This window comes from Larimichthys crocea, chromosome XXII, assembly GCF_000972845.2.
Source record: "Larimichthys crocea isolate SSNF chromosome XXII, L_crocea_2.0, whole genome shotgun sequence".
NCBI classification, from domain to species: Eukaryota; Metazoa; Chordata; class Actinopteri; family Sciaenidae; genus Larimichthys; species Larimichthys crocea.
Window position 1 is genome coordinate 12,136,059 of NC_040032.1, and position 13,679 is coordinate 12,149,737.

A 13,679-nucleotide genomic window follows, 5' to 3' on the forward strand; every position below is an offset into this window, starting at 1 on the left:
GCAATTTAAATGCTTCACATTTTTATAAAGAAACATTTTTTTATAAAGCTCACTTTGTTAGCCAGGCTGCCCGGACTGTGAGCTCAGAGCACCAGGAGAGAGTTTCTGTACCATCAAGAACAGGTGGTTTTTTAGGGGAATGCAGACAAGGGTGCACTTGTGTTGTGCCAGAACAGGAGCTGGGCAAGCGGGCAATGTAACTCTGTGGACATAATGGTAGAGGTAGAAAGACTGAAGACGTAGATGGAGGAAGCTAAGAAGAGAAATCGAGAGAGTAAGCAAGCAAGAAGTTGTTGGACAAGAGTAAATCTGAGAGCTCGGTGAAACAAAAGGCTGAAAGCAGACGCTGGGCGTCTTGCTGTTGGACTAGTAAATAATATTACCTGACTGCTATGTCTTGTGTTGTTGCATTTGCTTGATACTTGATGCTAGTTATATCATACAGTATCATATAAAACATATAATCCTAACAAATGGACACCTGATTTTGTACTCTGAAACAATCCATGTTATCTCGCTTTAAAGGTTGAATATGTAGGAGAATGATGTATGTAGTGACATCTAGTGGTGAGGGTACAGATCACAACCAGTTGAATACTCCTCACCTCATACTCGCCAGAGCTAGTGGGTTTTTCTGCTCTGGCTTACTGTAAAACATGGAAGTTCAACCAACTCTGTTGAAGAGCACCCGCTCTCTGTAGATATAAAGGACTTATTCTAAGGGAACGAAAACACAACGATTCTTGTTTTCAGGTGATTAAACACTAATGAAATCCATCAATATTCTGCCAATAAATCTCCCTAAATCTCACTGTTACAGCAGTTTAAAACTTTTTGTCTCAGATTTATTGCACGGCACCGTCGTTTATCAGTGCCTGAAATGTCTGCGAGGGTTTAACGTTTAAATAACAGAAGGAGTTTAAAGAGGATAATACCCTTTTTGATTTGATCATAACCTCACAACATATCATGGAGTTGAAGTGAGGATTAGAGAAACAGGGATTGAGCTCTTTATGGCCGTGCAAGCCGGTGATTTTAATCCAATCTCCGAAGAGAATCGTTTACCATATGGCTAAATGATTGGACGGACGACAACAAAAAGGCAACAAATCATTGAGACTGGTGAGAAAAAGGGGTCAGTGCCAAGTTAATTGGTAGTCGACAACGCAAAACAGCCACTGTTTCTGTTGTAAACAGGTGACATTAGTTGGTTGCTCATTCTTTTAAATATGTCTATCTGGATTTTGCAAGATGAATTCAGCCTTTAAGCAAATTTCTGTGACTTGCAAAAAAAAGTGACGATTTGAAAGTATAGCACAAACATGACAGGAACGACACACTACACTGCACATTTAAATATCAGTAGGTGTTGATGTGTAAGCCAGTTTATCTAATGAGTCCCCTCATACGTCTTCGCAGGCAGTCTCAGTGGGTACTGTAGCTGCCTGCAACTGGAGCAAAATATGTTGTACGCTATGGTTTCTAATAATAATCCATTTGAAAAGGGTAGTGGGGTGTTGAGAGTGCCAGGCTGCAGACCAGCGCTGTACAGTGGCAAATAGAGGAAGAGGAGGCGTGCACATTAGAATGAACACAACACCAGAACTGGGAGAACAACAAACCCCCTCACTGCTTGGAGCCAATGAGACTGACAGGGAGGGGGATTAGGCAAATTCAACACAAACAAAAAAAATACTTTGTATTCGATGTGTGAGGAATAGCGCATGTTTTCCTCCCTGCCATACTGGTTTGGATGGTTGGAGTCAGTGATAATGATGTGTTTTATTTTGGGGGATGCCTGGCTGGAAGCACATGCAGAGGCCAGACAGGCGGTGACAGGTCCTGTATTCCTGGTGCATAGCATGTTCATGTTGCAGGTCTGATGTGGATGCTAAGTCTAAGAGACAGGCACTGTATCTGGGCGGAGGGCTAAAGCCTGGCTCGTCTGCTACAGTATTTGAACATAAATGGGCCACACTAAATTCAAACAGTCGCATGGCAGCGGATGTCAGCGCAGTTACCATTGTGTCACCGCCTTCAGAATCATTCCACGTTCTGCACGTAATGCAAATGTGACTTTCTTATCACAACAGCATGCCTGAAACACGTAACGTGGATGTTTGCTCACCCAAAGATTCAAAATGAAACATTTATCCTCAGCCTGCTTCCCCCGTGTCTCTTTAGATAGACAAAATAATAGAAATACAACCGGCTGACATTTGCAGGTTCATTGTTATATATTAACATGGAGGTTGGACCTCATCATTTCAAGTGAAATAAAATTCAGCACGGTGCATGTTTGCTTTTGTTTTCACATATTAATCCACAGCCTCCTCCTCGTCCTCCTCCCGTGTGGCTTGAACGGAGGTGAAGTCGTGCAGGGGGCTGTGGATGCCTGACATGGCCGCCGTTTGATGCCCCCTGGTGCATTGGGGGGGTCGCTGCTTATATTTGTCAAGGTCAATTAATGAATGCAGGAGTGAGGCTGGCAGGAACCCCCCCAAAATGCCCCCGGGGCTCATAAATTATCCAGAAAACACATTAAAAGACAGGATCTGTTCTCCTCCAATTAAGATAATTTATTTTTTTTTTTTTTTACCCTCACCAAATGCCTACATAGTATCCAGTCAGGTGTAGCCTACATCACTCCCTCTCCCTCCCTCCCTTCCTCAGCATCCATCCTCCAGCCTTGCTACACCACAGCAGTGCCGGCAAACCATAGGTGGATGTCCTGCATGGGCTCATTCTCTCCTGCTTATGTTAATTTAAGCAGTTTTGCTTCTTCTTGAGTTGGGACACCGTGATCCGTCTTTCTCTGTGATAAAACAAAAAGAGTTTTTATTTTTTATTTTTTAAAACGCTCTTTCAGAGGCTCAGCTGTGCGCACCCCCTTCTCTCTCTCTCTCTCTCTCTCTCTCTCTCTCTCTCTCTCTCTCTCTCCATCTCCAACCACCACCACCACCACCACCCCCCCTCCAACCCACCCCACCCCTGCACCTTTAAGGCAATGGAGAGGGAGAAAAGCGGCTGCGGAGAAGGAGGCGAGGGTTTATTCCACAGTGCTCTGAGGCAGGGCAGGTTTTAAGCGCAGGGACCTAGTGTGCGCAGTTTGTGTGTGCGGCTGCGGGGGGAAGATGCGTGTGCTTGTTGCTCGCCGGACGGAGAGAGGCGGCGAAGAGAGAATGAGTTTCCAGCGCAGCTAACAATCAACTCCATGCGCTCTTTAATCCTCGAAAAAAAATCCAACTTTTACGCATTTTTTTTTCCGCGCACCTGAGATGACACGTCGGGCTGTTTCCAGTGCATAGACTTTCTAATTTATTTATTTATTATTTATTGATTCTTTTTTCTTCTGTCCGATTTTGGAGCCTTTTGGGTTTTTATTTTTTTATTTTTGGTTTTGTTTGTTTTAATTGTTTAACCGTGGAGTTGGGTGTGCGCATAGGCAGTTTGTCCTATGCGTCTCCAGCCTCTGACTCAGCAGCAGCAGCAGCAGCAGCAGCAGCGGCACAGCTCACCTGGACCGGAGCGCGCCGAGCCGAGCTCCCTCATGTTCCACGCAGAGCAGCGCTCCGACACGGGGGGACGGCTGCACTGAGGCCCCGCGCGGTGCGGTGCGGTCAGTCCAAGAAAAAAAAAGAAGAAGGGGGGAGACGCACAGTTGTGGATCATACACTATATCTCCCGCCGTACCAGGAGACAATCAGCAGCAGCAGCAGCAGCAGCAGGGAGAAGCTCAAACCTCCTCCTCTTCTTCATCTTCTTCCCCAACGTGAAGGATTGAGAGAAAGAGAGGGAGAGAGAGAGAGAGAGACAGGAAGGGAGAGAGAGAGAGAGAGAGAGAGAGAGAGAGATTTGCAAGCTCCCTTTTCTTTCATTGCAATTGACTTGTTGAAGAAATAAAAGGAAGAAAAATAACAAGAAGAAAGAGTGCGCGGGGAGAGAAAAAGAAAAAAGCATAAGCTTGGATATTGAACGGAGCGGGGCATGTGGATATTGGCTCTCATCTTTTCCCAGTGCATCTTGAATGGTAGGTGATGCATTTGTGCACGTTTAAACTTCCAAGTTTGTGTTGTTTATCCCGCCGGGTTGACTATACAAATAATATCTTAAACCATATGCAAACATTTCCACATTGAAGATATTGATTTGTGTGTGTGAGTGTGTGTGTGTGTGTGTGTGAGTGTGTGTGTGTGTCCTGGGAAATTGAACGGAAGAACAGGCTGTTGCTATGTCCTGACACAGGCAGTGGGGGGGTTTGAGGAGGAGGAGGAGGAGGAGGGGAGGGGGTGCTGGTTTGATAGTTACATCAACATTAACCTTTTATAGAGTTTAAGTTTAAGCACTGATGCATTGTCAACGTTTAAGATCAGCCTTTTATCAAATGGAGAGAGACAGTGTGTGTGTGTGTGTGTGTGAGAGGGGAAATGTAGGTTGAGTGATAGGTGCAGCCTGTGCTGCATGCAGGAGCAAGGCATCTAAATCTTTATTTTAGTTTAGTTTTTCATTCAATAAATTTGTAGGAAAATCCAGGCCTTCAATTAAATCTTCTAATTAATCAGTTCCATCCTCAGTCTCCATCATAAAGCACTATGTATTGTCTCTCATCAAACTGCATTGGGCCTCAGTCTGGGTGCATCATTTTTTTTTTACATACTTAATGTGCAAATTTAGCAGTTTTGAATCTTTTTTTTTCCACACACATGGCTCCTGGAAAAATGATCTTTTAGCAAATAATTTAGTTGCAACACATTTGCATGTTTACCTGGTGTATTCACCATGTGTTTGTTTAAATCCTAAACCCGCCTAGTGAATTGCATTCGAACAGAACACTTATTTACATAATGAAGCTGAAATTATTTCTTCATAGACACGAGATTTAATTCAGGAATCCACTCCACAAACCAGCACGTATACGTTGATGAAAAATCAATTTCCTTGCATGCTTCAGTCTAAATAAATATATTTTTTTTATTATTATTTTATAAGTATTGAATTAAATGACTCAATCAAACAAATCAATGCATGTTTGTGCGCTTCCGGTTAGATCTATCGAGTATCTTCAAGAAAAAGGATTAAATAGGTTGGCTGTGCTTTTTTTTTCTGGCATTGCACCCGCCATATTAGAAGCACAGACATGGAGTCATTTTGGATTGGGAAAAAAAAAAGAGACAAGCCCTTATCACCCTTGCCCAAGTGCACGTCTTGCAAAATGCATCCAGATCCTATTTTGTTCGCGGCGAATTCCTAAAAATTGGGTTTGATAAGTAGCAATTGTGTTTCTTTTTTTTGCACTAAAGGTGACTGATTTTTTTTTTTTTTTACAGCGAATACAAGAAGGGTGTGTGAGGAAGGGGGGGCAACGGGGAGGACAAGGGGGCTGTGGGGTAAAGGGGTGGGATGTGCGTTTGTTGGGGGGCAGAAATCAGCTCGGAAAATAAAAAAGGGGGGTATTTTAGAAGATGATTTTGAAAGGCAGACGGAGGGAAAGGGGTTAAAAAAAAAAATCCAAAGTGGACACAATGTAAACTGAGAGTGGAGGGCGATGCGTCAAGCAAAGATGACAGGAAAACCATTTTGTGGCCATACTGAAGGGTTCAATGAAGGCAGCGGTTATTTATAGGAGGGAATGGAGTAAAAGCAGTGACTGTGCTGTAGCTAAGCCTCCGTTCTGTGAGTGAAGCAAGACGATTTTTGGAGAAACAGAAGGACGCTGATGTCCGTTTCAGATCTCGCTCAATGCTGTGCTGAAATCTCTGTTTGCTGAGGACAATCTATCGCTTTGCTTTTGAATGGCTTTTTTTTTTTACGTCCCCCCCCCCCCTCTCCAGTCTCTTTGGTCCAGGCAACAGCGTTTGCAAAATGGCTGCTGCTAGAGACATCTACATGGAAACTTTGAATGGCAGCAAACAGCACTTGTGATTGTGATGAATGCTACGTTTGTGGTCGCTGCTGATGCGTTGCCATTCATATCGACAGACTCGGTTCATTTGACTCTGACCTTTTTCTATTGATTCAAAGATTCAGATTTTTTGTGGCAGAAATTCGAATTACTCAGCGTGCATTATGACAGTCCTCTCTTTTGTATTTTGCTTCTGGCTGCACCGTGCTAAATTGGCTGCAGGCAGAATAAAAAGGGCCGTGATTGTTGATCTTAGACGGTATATTCTTTCTGATGCACATTTGTCCCCCCCCCCTTCCCTCGAACAGACCTGCGAAGATTAGCCTTAATGAGCAGCTTCCATCAGAATCGTACATTTTGCACCTCTTCTGGACAGAGAGATGTAGCTTCCTGAAATAAAGGCTTTTAGGGCTCTGGTCCAGTACAGGCTGCTGAGGTTGTCTCTATGGAGACCTGGGTAATGAGTGTTGCTGCAGTGTGGGCTTCGGGCTCGAGCAACACTGCACTCTGCTCAGGTGACCCTGGCAATGCTTCCTGATGGATTTCAGCATGTCAGTCTCGACTGATAGCAGCTATGGGAGTCACATTTCATTTGAATATTTGATCTTTAATTGCTCGAATGCTTAAATTGATTTTCGTCTGTTCAGGTTATCCTTTTACGATATTGATATTTGCGTCGCCTGCTCTCAGAATACATATTTAAAAGACCACGACAGCAGCTCGAGTAGTGCAGCGGTCATTTATGAATCGTATCAACTGTACAAACTCCATTTTGCTCTGAATTGCCGTTCGCCAATTTGAGGATACATTTGCAAGCTCATCTACAGTAGATATAAACAATTCACCGCTGTGGAGAGTAAAATCTGCTGTAGAGTTCACTTCGGTGGTACTTGAGCTTTTAAAGTGCTCTTGCAGAAGTGTCTATTAAAATCTAAATGGAATGGGAACAACATATTCCAGTTATGAAGAGATAAAATTGGGTAAATGGCATAATGTTGTTTTTGCTCAGCTACGCCAGGGGGGGAAATCTGACACATGCTCAATTGGACACTAATAAGCTGTGTAAATATACAGCGAAGCTCCTCAATTGGCTCTTAGTATTACTCGGTGCATGTGTATTTTTAGCTTTCAGTTTAGGACGGCGAGGGACTGCCGGGGAAAAAAAAAAAAGGCACACTCGCTTATTAAAACATAAGCATTTTTTTTTATGACTTAATCCAGACTTGATTGAACATGATTAATGCAGGAGCAGAATACACTTTGGTTCTACGCCGTGCTCTGATTCAGATCATCATAGCAACAGACTGAACATAGGGAAGTGTCTGAATAGCTGTCATCAGCGGTTAGTGTTCATTTTGATCAGGCCTATAAGGCACCATATTAACCCTGCTAAGGATAGAGATTATAATAAATCAAGCACGGAGAGAAGATGCAAGGTCTGCAAGGAAGATATAACGCATAAAGACATCATTCCGTTTTTATGGTTATGTTTGTAGATTTGGTTAAATGTTAATGTCAGAATTGACCTAAAGGCCAAATTTACTTTATTAAAATGTAACAAAACTCACAACGTAACTAAAATGTTCCTGTTGCCTAAAACTAACCATTCAGTTCTGCACTTTGTTCAACAACACTCTAGGTAACAGTTATGTTTCATGTTTAGATGTATACAGTATGATTTCATCAGACTTGCATAGATACGACGTTACATTTCTATCTACAGAATCTTTTTTGATCTTCTTTTACGCTCGAGTAAAATATTCGTCCAGTCTTTTAAAAGCAGCGTGAGTGATTTTGATGCATATCAAGTTCCAAGCTTGTACTATTATTTTTGATCAATTATCCACAGTCAAAACATGGTTGCTTTAGAGAGAGGTCACATTAAGGCCAGTGGGCCAAACTAGGTCTGTGCAGACTGGTGTCTTTTGGTATACATCTGTCACTTCACATAGAGCCAGGACGGCTTGACAGAGTCAGAGCAACAGACATATCAGCAACAACAACAACTGAGCTCAGCTCCTCAGTCGCACATTAATATCAATACGCCTACCAAAAGAATGTAGGCCACCGGAAATGACAACTTTAAGTAACATTTATGTCTTTCTGTGTTTTAGTTCTGACCAGAGCTTCTGTATTTACAGTATTTTTGAGAGTGGTAACATTTTAATACATGTGTTTAATCCACATTTTGATGTTATGATGATTTATAATCACCAGAGATGGATATTTCTTCGCTAGAATACTGTATAGTAACAGAAAGAGGCTTAGAAAAAGTTATTATATTGATATAATAATGATATTTCAGGTTATATTGGACTATGGAAGACCCTTTCCCTTTAGAAAACGACACATACACAAAGTAATTTGACGAAACAATGTGACGCTCATTTATTCTGATTGTTTGAATTTAGGTCAGAGCTTTGATTCTTTCTTGACTTTATATTTTCAAGCATTTTAAAAGGTTTCGTGCATATTTAAGGAGATTTTTTTTGCATAAAGCTTGATATCGGCTGTTTTCACGCACTCGCCAATCACGTCAGGATTCGTCAGCGCCATGGGGTCAAGATTTTTGTGTCTTTCCGCTGTGTGTGCGGCCTTTCGCCTTAGCTTTGCCGTTCAGACATGAGTAGACTCAAGCATATGTTAATGGATGCACATTGAACTGTTAAAGGTTTCATTTAACCCAGACCAGAATGCTTAAGGAGATGATAGTGTGTAGTGAGGCAGAAAGACAGAGAGGTGGGGGGAGAGGGACACAGAGCCAGCTTGTGTTATGTGGTATCTAAAGCTCAAAGAATCATATCGAATCAGCTTTTCCATGCAGCTATTTTAGGCCCTTTCAATTTATCAGCACTGATTAAGACTCAACAGCCTTTAAATCAGAGAAAGACACGACTTGCACTTTATAATTTTTCTTGTTACAGTGCATGGCTTTGTGCTCTTAATTGATAGAAGTTGATTTAGCCTTTTTGTACTTGATGTTAGAACAGTGCTTTTTACTGCCGACAATCTGTGACGCAACTGACATGCGAACAGTGTGGTGATAAACGTCACAAAAAAAAATGAAGTTGGATTTAATAAGGTCAAGGCAATTGGGGTAGAAAAATCCTCTGCGGTCATTAGAAATCCAGAAACTACGACGGCTGTTAAAGACTTCCAAGCTTGTGAATGTTTTATAGACTGAAATGAACGTTGTTTGCCGAAATCTGGCATTCATATACATCTGCCGCTCCGCATGGATGTCACAATCAAAGATTACAGGTCTTTAATTTGTTAATTACTTGACTGGATTTGTATTTAAAGCCAGAAAGTTTGACATGTTCTATTTGAACGATGATGCATCACTACAATTTAGTCAGATTCCTTTTATGTTTTGCATAACGTGAGTTCTTACGAAATAGTATTGCATGAATGAAAGTACAATGGGACAGTGACACAGTATGGGTAACGAAACTATATAAAGACAGTGTTTTTTTAACATCTGCTAACTGGGCTGGTGACGTAACGAGATGACAATTAGTTGTTGTTGTTGTTTGTGTCTCTAGGCTTTCATTATAAAATGGGGCAGTAGGTTAATGCTGAGGCCGCTCAGGTACAGCAAGACGTAAGCCAAGTTGTGCTCGGGCCCGCTCCGTAAGAAAAGGCCCCGATCGCTGCCCTTTTTTTTTTTGCTCATTGCCTAAATTTGTACCAGCAGGCTAATTATATTTTTCAATTGGATAAAATTATGAAACAGATGGTGACGTTCTCTGTTCAGTGAGCTCAGCTAAAATGACCCATTGTAACTATTCATGGCAGAGGAGCCTCTGTGAGATGTAGTGGTCATTTAGACTGACCTCAGCAGATTATACATGTTGTATCTGCTGTACGGCATTTCCATGCTTTGGTTATGGACTCCACTGAGACAGAGCTTGGGAAGTTTGTGAACTGATCAGAGAACTGATGATGAAGATATTAAAGGGAGAGGCAACAAATATTGTAGGAAGAGGAAGTTTGCAATAATAATTTTATGTTTATTGGAAACATTTAGTCCGAATCAGAACAAACAGTTCAGATTGACATTTAAGTATTTAACCACACTGTAATTTTTTCCCCTTAATCTTACAAATGTTAGTTGCTTTAACCCTTTTCTACCTCGCAGACTTTCTTGGTGCTTTGGCAAATGTTAATATTGAACCTTTTATGTGCGTTGATTGCTTTTTTTTTTTTTTTTACATTGAACTTATCTGACAAAAGGACACATAATAAACAGGGACAAAAGGCTTCAATCAAGATATGCACAATGTAATTACTGGAAGCTCGGTACATTTTGAAGCCAAGACTCTGGAGCGGTCTGATCCCCAGTGCTGCAGTTTTTTTGGAACAAAACGAGGTGGAGGTGACGCGGGACTGCTAGAATAAAAATACAATAACATTATCATCGTAACAATGCTTTCTTTTTTTGTGCGTGAATTAAAGCTGACTGTTAAAACCATTAAAGACATCACCTACAAGAAACTCTAAAATCAGGACCTCACTGGCGCTCTCTTCCCCCGTGGCTGGACATATTCATTAGGCCTAAGCAAACTGTGCTGATTAGCATTCAAAATCCAGCTCTGTTCCTGTAGCCTGAAATGTGTAACATTTTCAAACATTCTGCCGAATGTTTCATTAAAGTGTTGCTAGCCCCCAGCTTCTTTCCGCTCCAGTCTCCGCTCTATCAGGCCTCACCCAGAAGTGATTATGCTAATTGCTGTTTGATCAGATGATTAAATTATAATTTGATTAATCCCAGGCACTAAACGCTCTGAATACGTTCATATGTGTTTTAGCTGCCTGGCAGTATTTGCAGAGAGAGCGCCTTGTCACCAGGCGAGGCTGCCTGATTCACGCAATCCAGGTATAGGACGGGGAGGGGATGTATGTAAGGATGCGTTAGGAGGTGGTTATATGAACATGAATGAAACCCTGTTTTTTGATGTACTGTGGTCGAGTAATCACTGAAAACACGATGATTAATAAAGGATCGCTCCCGTCCGTGTGCAGATTGAGTGCGGCTCTAATGCAGATCGCTGCCATTTTCTCAGCCATTGCCTGTCTCTGTTACTCTCAATTGACTGTGTATCCATCAGGGTGATTTATAATAGTGCTGTATAGACAAGCTCCTGTAGGACTAAATAATGAGGGGGGGTCCTATATTATATGCCCACTATAGGATTCAATGTGGCATCACAAGGTGTGACTGTGCCGTGATTTCAGTCTTTTAAAGAGTTGAAAAAAAGGTTGAGTCAAGACTTTGAAAATCGCACACAGATCCACGTAATAGATCTGCTCACTAAGTGTTTGCATAGTAGCAATAATAAGGGAGGACTCTCCTGCAGCGGGGTCACCGACGATGAAATACTCTCGCCTTTGAGGCAAATGGAGGGCTGTTGGAGGGAGGGATGGATGAAGGGGAGGGAGTGTTGGTTGGAGGGTTGATATTTTTCCGAGGCATGGGAGGGATGGCTGTGAGCGGAAAGGCAACGATGTCTAGTCATCTGACCCACAATCCCATTTAACCCCAGGACTTTGATTTGCCCTCCACCACCGTCAACCGCCAGCTTGTTTCGCCTCTTTGTTTCTCTCCTGCGAGCGGCTTTTGTTTTCACCGCACTGAGACGATGCAAAAACCGACGCGGCAGTGAAGCAAAATCTCTTCCTGTCGTAGCTTATCATGGAGTTAATGAAAGAAACACATTAAAAAATATTGCAGCTTTTATTGTGATAAGTGATTCGGGGCAACACTATTCTGTTTATTCATTGTGAGGTAATTAAACCGTATGAGATTTTTCTGTAATTACTCGCTTATGCATTGCATATTAAGCTCCGTCGTTATTAAGTTGTAAGCAAATCTATTCTGCGTTCATCTCTACAAAGCCTGTAAATCAATGTGAGTAAAGCATCTGACAATTAAGGGCAGCACTCGCCCTCATGCATACAAAAACTCAGTGCTCCTGTGTGGATGGATATCACATGCTTCAGGTAGGGGTGCACAAAACCACAAAATGAGACGCTGATTCTTGCATTTTTGCACCGCTGAAAGGATTTAGTCGTCTGCTACCTTCTTTCTCGTTTGCACGTTGCATCCAGTCCAGGATCTCATTGTTTCCCCGGTGTGGATTACTGATTCATAACCTCAAACAAGACCCAAGGACGCTGATGTATGTGAGTTTTCATATCTTGCACGCTTGTTTTAGTGGAGAGCTGCCTCGCATGGAGTATTTGGCTGGCCTTTTTAACGATGCACCTGCACTGATTGGACAGAAATACGAGTGAGGGATACAGTTCTACTATATAACTGTTTCACAGATCATCCTCTCCAAACTGTTTTATCAGTCTACTTGGACACACATCTGGAAGAAACTGGCACATTGCCTCCGTGTTAGACGGATACTTTTTCATTTAAGTCAAATCAAACAGCAGCAGAACATAACCTGAACTTATGTGAACATTTCCCAGTCACATTTTTTGGCCTGTGGTTTGCTCATGATGCACTTGAGCTCTCTGTCATTCATGTCAGCGTGTTTAGTCACCACTCGCCTTCAGTCATATGTCGAATCCAGTCTAAAAGTGTTTTAATGCCTAAGGATTCATTATATTTAACGCTCAGCTGCACTGTTGGAGCTCTGCTCAGATTTCTATTTAATATTGCCATGTGCATATGATATTTATATGTCGGCTATAGGCTCCTGTGCTGCACTGTAGTACAATATGTAGATGATCTTCAAGCTGTCAGCCTTCCTCCTCCTGCTAATCTGTCCGTTCATCCCTCCCTGCTGGGTTTGATGTCCTCCCTCTCAGCTCACCTGAGAATCCACCTCCCTCTCTCTCTCTCCCTCTCTCTGTGTCTCTCTATCAGCTCAGTCAGAGTTGCACTTGACAGTATAGCAAGCGGAGGCGGGAGGAATTTTACTGAAATAGAAATAATGCCTCTCTTCCGCTCTCTCTAAAAGCATGCACAGTGTATATCGTGCCCGGGATATATTGCATACAAATTTGAGTCAAGCACTGTAGAATTGTTCAGACAAGAAAGTCAATAACTAAACAGCCCTAACTAAAAATCCTCTCACTGAAAATATACTCCAGCACTTTGTCGGATGACGAGACAAAATTTGACATCACCGCGTTTAAACGTCACGTTTTGCCCGTGCCATGTGCAAGACGGTTAATCCATCAACGAACAAGTGATTGATGCCGTTGTCCTTTCAGAAGTTTATTCAGAGGATTAATACGTCATCGTTTCTGTACAGTACATGTGAAGCTGTTCTTCTCGACTGTCCAAAGATAATCTGCACCTCTTAAATTCACTCAGTCGCACGTTTAAAACCAAAATGTAGCATATTGCAGGGGTTCATGTGCCAAACTATTTCTTGGCTGCGTGCAGCAACATCTCCGCTGGTTCAACTTCACAGTGACGACAAGACTTCAGGCTAAAATAAGCTGACTGAAATTGAATTGGATGATGATGCTAGATTTAAAGTCAGAGGGGTTACAATCCATCGTGGAGAGGACATGAACGTCCACCAGATATTAGTGATCTGCATAGTAGATGCTGAGATATTTTACTGGATGGGTAAAAACCATGACCGGCTGGTGCCACAAGATAAAAAGTCAGGCGATCACCAAACTCAGGAGACTTCATCCTCTGGGGACCATGAATGTCTGAACAAAATTTCATGGCAATCCATCCAATAGTTTTGAAATATTTTTGGACCAATGTTGTGGAGCAACTCACATTACCACCCATAGTAGCTCA

At 42.2% G+C, this 13,679-nt stretch overlaps 1 protein-coding gene across 3 annotated transcripts in view; it reads left to right on the plus strand.

The window, feature by feature from the left end:
- The first annotated feature begins 3,814 nt into the window (after positions 1 to 3,814).
- Positions 3,815 to 13,679, plus strand: part of dscama (Down syndrome cell adhesion molecule a) — an 82,366-nt gene continuing 72,501 nt past the window's right edge. For all 3 annotated transcript variants that reach the window (XM_027273835.1, XM_027273837.1, XM_027273836.1), the window contains exon 1: positions 3,815 to 4,030. In XM_027273835.1, the coding sequence (XP_027129636.1) occupies positions 3,988 to 4,030 (43 nt within the window). In that variant the 5' untranslated portion in view covers positions 3,815 to 3,987. The remainder of the gene's footprint in view (positions 4,031 to 13,679) is intronic.